Source organism: Plectropomus leopardus, chromosome 8, assembly GCF_008729295.1.
Source record: "Plectropomus leopardus isolate mb chromosome 8, YSFRI_Pleo_2.0, whole genome shotgun sequence".
NCBI lineage: Eukaryota > Metazoa > Chordata > Actinopteri > Perciformes > Serranidae > Plectropomus > Plectropomus leopardus.
In genome coordinates this window covers 32,764,539-32,774,203 of record NC_056470.1, presented here as the reverse complement: position 1 = coordinate 32,774,203, position 9,665 = coordinate 32,764,539, and the positions used below count along the sequence as shown (strand labels likewise).

At 38.7% G+C, this 9,665-nt stretch overlaps 1 protein-coding gene across 2 annotated transcripts; it reads left to right on the top strand.

Annotated features, from left to right (window-relative positions):
• The first annotated feature begins 1,346 nt into the window (after nucleotides 1-1,346).
• On the top strand, nucleotides 1,347-8,649 carry LOC121947525 (carboxy-terminal domain RNA polymerase II polypeptide A small phosphatase 2-like). Of its 2 annotated transcripts, none has more exons than XM_042492607.1 (5): nucleotides 1,347-1,975; nucleotides 4,300-4,472; nucleotides 6,098-6,196; nucleotides 7,548-7,604; nucleotides 8,217-8,649. In XM_042492607.1, exons 1-5 carry the CDS (start codon nucleotides 1,915-1,917, stop codon nucleotides 8,439-8,441), a joined length of 615 nt encoding a protein of 204 aa, XP_042348541.1. In that variant the 5' UTR covers nucleotides 1,347-1,914; the 3' UTR covers nucleotides 8,442-8,649. The 2 variants fall into 2 exon arrangements, with proteins under 2 accessions (XP_042348541.1, XP_042348540.1); XM_042492606.1 differs by having other exon boundaries at nucleotides 1,348-1,975; nucleotides 6,095-6,196.
• The last annotated feature ends 1,016 nt before the right edge of the window (nucleotides 8,650-9,665 follow it).

Here is a 9,665-nt window from a genome sequence, read left to right as displayed (position 1 = left end):
ATTAAAATGCTTATAAGGGAAATGAAGGGGGGTAAAAGTGAAAGCTGACAGAAATACAAAAACTCAAGTTAAGTACAGATACTGATGTGCTGTAGCTAAGTATTATTTCTTTATGTTAAACCACTGCTGAAAGGTAACCACCCAGAAATGTAAAGGGGACATAAAAGAGGGCTAGTGAAGATTACAGGTAATGAAAACTACACTACTTTTTTTTAGATTGCATTATTTGTGTCATTATAATAAATAATACATCCAAGCTCTCTGATATATTCATTAAACAGTCAAAAAAGTGCAGACTACAAACAATAAATATATTCATAGAAAAATGAAAACAAATACAGGAAACAAACGAAGAAAAATAACCATTTGAAAGAACGAATATGTTGGCTGTGTGGCTTGATTTTTAGTGTTAATGTCATTTTATTAAGAGACAAAGAATATGTATGTACAAGTCATTAAAACGGTCAGAACAAAGTGGCTTCTTCACACTGAAGTCAATATTTAGTGTGAAACATGGAATCGTAAAACCATAACAAAAGGTAGCTCGAACAATCAGTATTGAGCTTTGGACATGTCATTAATTCAACCTTGTGTACATAAACTAGAAAATTAGTATTGTAATTCTCATGTTGTCTGCCAAAGAGCACTCAAGGAGGTCACACTTAAATACTTGCAACTTTAGCCTGCTGAAGTTGTTTTATTCTGAAATATTTGCATTTTTACTACTGTATACATATTTCCCGCATGTTCTGGTTTTATTTTAGTTAAGGGACTACAGAGAAATGAATATGAATGATGATATTCTTATGTGGTTTACTTGCTAATTTCAGTGTGTGATTTCCAAAACAATAACAAAAACCCATGATACACCTTTTCTCATAATACTTGCTCACATTCCATGAACAAACAAGAGCAAGAAGAAAAACTGATAATACCTGCCCCTTTCTACTGTAGATACATATAAAAATGGCCAACCTGTCTATGTTTACCTTTCTATTATCTTTTTTTAACAATTCATAATCAATTTAGCAATAACAACGAGAAACAATATAAACATTATACTCGTGCTAAAATAAGAAAAAAAAATAAGGTGGCCTAAGACTTTTGCACAGCGCTGCAGTCGCAAAAAAAATATCATTATTTTGTAAATAATTCACAAACATTGTGATCTCATTTGTACGAGCAGCGCTGGAATGTGTTCGGTGCGGCGCGTGCAGGACGGGGAGGAATGCCTTGGCCACGCCCCGCCTCCTCCGGGGCGTCCAATCAGGGAGCGGGGACGGTTTCAAGGTGCCCGCGGAGTCCCAACCGTAGAAAAACAAAACCCCGGATAACAACAAAACTCGTATTTTACATATAACCGAGCACGGAAATCCGTTTTCTTACACCGAAACCGACGGTGGAGGTCGATTTTCGGTGTTTTCCGTCGCTCTTTAAGGGTTTTCGGGCGATGTTGTTTATCTGTAGTAAGGGGGGGCTTGAAACCGCCCTCCCTTGCCCCATTTCCTCGGTTGTTTTCCTTCTCTCGCCTGGATTCTCCATGTTGTTGGTGCAAGAGTGAAGACTTCGCAGCGACGGGTACAAGGGGGCTGCTCGGCGATATTACCCGTAATAGTAGCGGTTAAACCCGATACGACGGAGCTGACAGTCTCAAATAGCCTCCAAAAAAACATATTCAAGTGCCTTGCCCCCTCCCCAGGCGGCGGACCTCCGAGAGTAGAAGAAGAAGAAGAAGCGGCGGGGGGAATAAAGAAACCCAGGAACAAGATAAATGTCACCGAGGATTGTTTCTGAGGCGGATGATAAGTTACCTCGGCGATTAATTGACTCGACTTGTCAATAAAACCCAATGAGGGATGCCCATCAGTGCTCGGGGACAGGATTTGAGGATTTTGAGGGCTCCGTGATTGTCAGATGGAAAGTTCTGTTATCACCCAAGTGCAGAAAGAAGACGTTCAAGTGTCACCGAAAACAGGTGAGAATTGCACCTGTTATGTGTGCTTTTGGGGCTTATTGTATGCAGTTAATGCGTGGTGGTATTATTGGAGTATTTTCGGAGTAATGGCTGGTGTATTGATAAAGCCTGTAGTGCGCCCATTTGACAGTTGAGCGCTGCGGACGCTGGTTGAGCGCGGTCAAAGAGGCGCATTGCCCCCTTTTCTTTTTTATTTATGCCTAAAAAACTGTAAAATTGAGATTAAATCACAAAAGCAAAGCAATACGCTGAAATACGCATAATGTGGCTCGTAATATTCTCCACAGGAGCTGTTTTTCTTCATAAAAAGCATGCAACTCTTGAAATAAAAACATAATAACATCAACCAGAAGCAGCATTATTATGTACCACAGCTATACTATTTAATATAAGGTCAAACATAAGTTCCCAGTCTCCATTACGCACTGCCATCCAAAGCTTAGCTATTGTTGATCCTGTTTTTATCTCTTTTTTGTGTGTGCCTAACATGTGGTGTTGTGATTATGGCTCTTCTCAGTGCTGCTGGTGATCATGAGCAGCTCTCCAAAAAAAAAAAAGGCAAAAAAAAAAAAAAAAAAAAAAAAAGCTGCTGTGTATTTATGTCGATCAGGTTCCAGCTTGTTTGGCACCATCCCATATCCTACTACTACCAGGTACAGCGCGAGGAGGTCGTCTGTCACCACAGGCTGCACTACAGTACAGTGTAAACCAAGCTGTTTGGGGTCATTTATAAACTGTGATGTGATGTTTTGTTCATATTTTAGATTTGGAGGTGGAGGGGGGGTTGGTCACAGATCAGTGCGCGGCTGTAGCATTAAAGACTGCTGCACTGTGCCCACGTTTGCTTGTGTTTTACTAGACAAACAGCACTGTGTCTGTATTAAATCATATTATTAGCTGATGGGTGTAAAAATGGGGTCTGGAGTGGCTTCTGATTAACAGGGGAGCTGTATAGAAATACCAGGTGCCGCGGTGTTGACAGCGGAATGCACAAACACACCCCTCTGCACACGCCCATTGTAGCGCCGTTTCAAAGATTTCGTTGTTTGCACGCTTTCCTCAGGCTTGAAAGAGGCTTTGCTCATTGATTCTGGCTCACTACTTGGCTGTTGATGTCGTGCATATTGTATGATTGCAGGTAATGTTTTAAGGGTTGGATTTTTTAAATTTTTATTTTTATTTTGCTTTGCGTGTTTTGTTAGATTAAAGTGAGAAATTGCATCTTGTCACTAATAGATGTCTGCAGGATTAATCTGCTATTATATGTTCATCCTTTTACATGCAGGAGGGATATAATGAATGTGTTATGTCATACATGGCCAATACTGCCTTCCTGTGGGAAATCAATAGGCTGGCTTACACTGATTGGCTGTCAGGGTTCACATTAATCATGTGGATTATATTGAAAGGATTTCTTGATATTTGCAGAAATAAAGTGTGCAGGAGTAGTGAAGGGGATGTGAGAAATTACAAAATCAAGCTCCTTTGTCTTTTAAACATGGTGTTGTGTAACATTGGTGTGTCTGCATTATGTCTTCAGAGCAGTGAGGGTCAGCATGAAAACTGTAGATTAGTAGAAAGAAAACTACACTTTTTCTGTTTATGAGCAGTTCCTCTTTATAGTAAAACCTGAGTGTGTGTACTATACTGACTCTGTCCTGATGGTATAAATTCTGTTTGCAAGTCCTCACATGAAACACACTAGAGGGGACTTGCAAAAATGTTTTTCACCCGTTCTTTCACTACATGGGGCTGGGACAGCGAGGGTGGCTGATCAAAGACCTGCACAGAGCACTGAGGTGTGACTGCTGGTCCGACTCACTGCCTGCCTGTCTGCCTGTCTGTCCGTCTGTTCTGGCTTGCTTCAGGCAGCCCCGTAAGGTCTTGGAGTTTAAAATGGTTGGAATGTTTTCTGTCTGTGTTTTCTGTTGAAGGTAGTGCTGAAAAGTGTGGGTTTTCCCGCCCTCTGTGATTATATAACATGTACCAGCCATTTCCAGCAGCAGCAACAGCAGCAGAGGCAGGCGCATTAAAAACAGATTTCATGTGCGGGCTGTGCCATCCCTGTAGACAGATGGATGGTGCCTTTAGGAAAAAGGGGGAAGCTCATTTTGCACGTTGCAAATAGCTAGTGACAAATTATTCTGAATTTATTGATTGATTTGATTACATTTTTCATCAGTTTTCATGTAACAAGATTTGTTTTGTGTGTGGGGGGGTGAAAAAGATGTATCTGATGTGTGATCCAAGGCCCCACTTAACATTTCCATGTTGACTACCTGCAGTTTTCCTCATGAAAGTGTGTCTTTCTCTGTGCTGAACAGGCCAGGTGAGCCGGACTGCCCTGAAACAGCCTCGGAGTTGTAACATCTTCAAAGCACTCTTCTGTTGCCTCCAAGCTCAGGATGGCCCCAAACCACCGCCACCAACACCACCAACACCACCACCTTCCCAGCAGGCCTTGCTGGAGTCACAGGAAAATGGGACGGTTGTCAAGGTAACACTATTCTTATTCTAGCAATGTTTCACACCACTGAAAACAATTTGAAGACCTTGCTTCAGTCCTGCCTTTATTTTTGTTTATTTAACATTTCACTTCCTTGTCGCACCCACACACTCTCTGCTCGCCATAAAAGAGGAGGTGTTTGAATAGTTTGGCCATCTGCAGGAATAAACTGTTGTAAAAATGAGCTTCATATTGTCTTCAAGTGCTATTTTCTTTACAACTGCGCACTAAAACCACCACTGCACCTGCTCTGAACATCTTGAAAGCTAACCGCAACTGTCTGCGGATATGGAATCACTTTGATGTTCGCACTTGATCCTCCAAGGAAGATAAGAGCGACAGAGTGACTATCAATCCTTTAGGCAGACGGCGAGAGAGCAGAGAATGGCGTATTGTGTGCCTTGTAATTGCTGAGGTGGAGAAAAAAAAATAAAGCCTTGAGCGCCTGCTGCACACGGCTGGCCACGCTGGTGAACGCTGTCAGCCTGATTAGAGCTTCAGTAGCATGTAAGGGGCATTTTAATGAGATGCCATGTTTGTTCACATTGAGGAGTGTCCTCCAGCATCAGGAGCAAACAGGAAGAAGCATCTTTATGGCCGGGTTGTTGTGTGAAACTGAATTAAACACCGATGGGGTTGTGTTGCACCGCGTTGTTTAGTTTGTGAGATTGTAAGATTGTTGTTTCCCATGTAAAGTATTTGTTTTTGATCTTATTTTGGCTTCCTTAACTGACAACCTTTTTTACATTATGTAACATATTAACCCTTTAAACTTGAGCCATTTTTTTTTCAAAAACGTTGGAAGAAGGCAATAAGCAACGAAAGAAGAAATAACCCCAAAATTAGCGAGAAATTAGTACAGAGAAAAAAGTACAATAAAACAACTGGAAAATTAATGGGGGAAAAAAGACAAAGAAAGAAAAAAGAATTTCCTGAAAATTAGTTGGGGAGAAATGGAAAAAACTAAAATTGTTTAAAGAAAAAAGAAAAGAAGTTAATAACAACAACAAGGAAATTATTTGGAAAAATACCCCAAAATATATTAATTATTTAACATAATATAGTTTTTCCCTAGCTTTTAAAAAAATAAATTTCTAAACCTGTTAATTTCTTATCAACATTTCCTACCAAATTGCTGGTTGCCTTTTTCCACGTTTTTGAAAGTAATGGCTACAACTGGCTCAAGGTTCATAGGGTTAATCAGTCATATTAACTGTGCTCATAAAGAATGAAACAAAATAATAAACGGGGAATACTGGATATCTAAAATTAAGATTATGTCAAGCTAATGTGTTCTCCCTGCACGTAATGCCTGCAGAGACGCTTTCGGGACGTATAATGAAAGGCATAAATATGCTAATCCTAAAGATATGCAACATATAAGCTGTTAGAGTAAATAATGAAGCCCACTTCTTCATCATTCACACATACATGCAGCTCCAAAACTGCGTCTAATCTAATTTCCCAGAGGTGAAATTAAACAGCCAAGGTCTGATTTTCATATGAATCACAGCACTATGAGGAATAATCATGCTTCAAAGGTATCACATCGCAAAGGACAAATTATATAGGTATGTGTGGGACAGCATCATTAAAATTGCGTGTCTCCTCAGCAGTCTGAACCGAGCCTCCTGCCTGAGGTGGAGGCCCAGGACCAGGGGAAGATCTGTGTGGTCATAGACCTGGATGAGACGCTGGTGCACAGCTCATTCAAGGTACCAAAGCAAAGAAATCCTTCACCATATCACCAAATAAGATTATTTTTCTTCATGCCACTGCCTCATATGAACATGTTTTGTGTTTTTGTGCAGTTTAAGCATCTTTTGATTCTCTAGTAAATGTTTATTAACCCTTAAAAACCTGAGCAAACTGGCTTGAATTCTGTCAAAAACATGGGAAAAAGACAAGCAATGGAAGAGGAAATGCCCCAAACAATAGCAAGAAATTAGTAAAAAACTAAACACAGTTACCTCAAAATTTGTTAGTCAAGAAAAACAATCAAGGAAATTACCTGGAAAAAGTGCTTAAAAATTATAATAATTTTGTAACAAAATTACAAACCTGTAATTTTGACAATTCTTTATTTTTTTCCCATGACATATTTCCTCAGTTAAAAAAAAACAACACATTTCTAAATCTACTAATTTCAAGCAATTTGTGGAACATTTCTTACCAGGTTGTTCAGTGTCTCATTACCTGTTTTTTTTAAAAAATATCATACCAGTTTATAGTGTTTAAAGGTGTAAATACACGTGAAAGGCTTCTGAAAGCAACATAAGAAAAGTTGTGTTGCTCCAGGTTTCAAAGAGTTAATATGATAATAATTTTGTAACAAAATTTCAAACATGTAAATGTGATAATTCTTCCTCTTTTTCACACATCATTTTCCCACTGCTTTTAAAAAAATAATTTTCTAAATCTACTAATTTCTTGCAATTTGTGGAACCTCTTTTTTTTTTTTTTTTTTTACCAAGTTGTTCATTGCCTTATTACCCATGTTTCTGAAAAATATCATATCAGTTCTTGGGGTTTAAAGACATCTGAAAGCAACATTAAAGTTGTGCTGCTCCAGGTTTCAATTCAATCAGTATAATAATTTTCCAACATTTTAAAATATGCAATTGGGATAATGTGATGTATTTTTTTCTTCATTAAAAAAAAAAAATTAAATCTACTTATTTCTTGCAATTTGTGGAACCTGTTTTTTTTTATTTTTACCAAGTTTATTGCCTTATTACCTATGTTTTTGAAGAATATAAATGCCTGTGAAAGGCATCTGAAAGCAGCATAAGAAAAGAGTTAATATTATATATAATAGCAGGTTGTAGCAGCGGTGCACTGGTGTGGTTGTTTATTAATCTTTATTAGAGTTTCCTCACTGCAACCATCACATGTGCTTGAGGAACATCATGTGAATTACGTCCTGTTTGTGGAGGCTCTTCGCTGTGATTTATGGCAGCGGTGTGGAGTCTAGTTCGAAGTTGTTATGTAATGCCATGTGAATGTACACAGCGCGGCTCATGTGAACGAGCATGCCAACCATCTCCCTCTGTGTTCTCCCTACAGCCTATTAGTAATGCAGACTTCATCGTGCCTGTGGAGATAGAGGGGGCCACACACCAGGTAAACTACTGTGTGCGAGTGTGTTTGGCGTGGAGGGGAGGGGGCTGTGTTTGTGTATGTATGTTGATGTGTTTGCAGTGGTTGCTGAGCTGAAAAGGGATGGGTCTTGTAACTGATCAGCCAGGTTTTTTTTTTTGTTGCTCTTGACTGGCGCACGGAGCCCTCTACTGGCCAGATGTTGAAAAAGAGAGTCGCAAGTGGATGCATCAGCAAGAAAATGAGTCATTTCAGCCCAGTTCATCTAAAATTTCATTAATAAGTGATGCTGTACATCTTGCTGCCTCTGCGAAGATTTTGAAAAAAATGCTAAACTAGCACACTGTTATTGGACCATTTGTCCAACTTCTCACTATTGGACATGTGGAAATGTAATTAACTCTGAAATGTGATCCCTGGGACCCCATGTGCTGGTAAGCAACCCTCTGTGGGCCTCTGCCTGGTTCAAGTAATCCAGGATAGGCTGGTTAACACTGGCACGGCCTATTCTTGATTACTTGTTTCAGGAACTGGCCATTAGCAGCCAACGGATGGAAGCAATAAGTTGATGCTAAAGACACTGAAATGAGAGTTAAAGTGGTTGGACTGTGTACTGATGGCCTGTGTGTTTTGCAGGTGTATGTGCTGAAGAGGCCGTATGTGGATGAGTTCCTGAGGAGAATGGGAGAGTTGTTTGAATGTGTGCTGTTTACAGCCAGTCTCGCAAAGGTACTTTACATCAGAAGCAGATCTCAAAATAGATACCTTATTCAGCAAGTATTTTCTTCTTTGGTGTTTGCTGTCGTTTCTGATCTGTCACAGGTTGTTCTGCTTTGTCTTTTAGTTCTGCTTTTCCTGTGATAGCAGCTGCTTTCCATGCTCCTAGTCATACAAGTAGTCATCCCGCCCATGTTTAAAGCTATAGCTTGTTTTTGTGCTCATCTGGAGCAGGTTGCACCAGCGCTTTGTGATTTTAAACTCAGCCCAGTTATAATGGCAGCCTAAAATAAAAAATGCCTAAATACAGTAAAATGATTTGTTCCAAATACACTAGATAATCGGGGATATGATATTGTCACGATGCAGTATTACTGCAATTTTAAACATGTTTTTATGTTGGCATATATTGTGAGATATTGTGATTTATTACGTCTATTTATGCAAGTTATGTCACTAAAGTAAAACTTAATCAACATCTGTTTATCCAGTAAGATAAAGTTCTAAAAAGTTTATTTTGATTTGCAATATTAATTTATTACATAATGAGAATATCAATACTTGGTGTCAGCGTTTCAATACAATACTGCCATGCAAAATATCCCATTACTATACTGTGTTGAGTATTTTTCCCTCTGTCCCTACTTGATAGTGAGTATTTACACATTAAAATGCGAGATGTAAATGCCGTGCAGTTAACTGAACCAACTGACAAAGCAAACTTAGCTTAAGGGCTGCAACTAATTATTTTCTTTATTATTGATTGATCTTTCAATCATTTTCTTGATCAGCCATAAAATGTATGAAAATAGCGTTAAAATAAATAGTTTTGCTGGAAAAAAAAGTCTGAAAATATTACTTGATGATCAAAATTGTTGTTAATCAATTTTCGGTCTATAAGCTAATCTATTATTCCACTAATCCACGCAAATCTAGTTAGCCTGCCAAAATATGACCCCTTTAGATAACGATAAACTGCCAATAATCTGTTGTCAACATATCTGACCTGACACTTGACATGATTTTATTTTTTCTATAATGTTGTGAACTTCGAAGATTTTAAAGTGCATATCACAAAAAAACATCACAATATACCAAGATTAACACGATTACCAGATTCACTGCTAGGAATGCCAGACTATATCAAATCCAGAGAGGACCAGTGTAAGACTGGTCCTCTCACTCAGATCGGAAGAGCGTCGTGTAGNTTCACTGCCAGGAATGCCAGACTATATCAAATCCAATGATATCCACATTTATTTAATATATAATATATAATTATAAAGCACATTTAAGATATCAACAGTTGACCAGAGTGGTGTACAATAAAAAATAACATCTATAAAAATAACAAAAAACAGAAATACA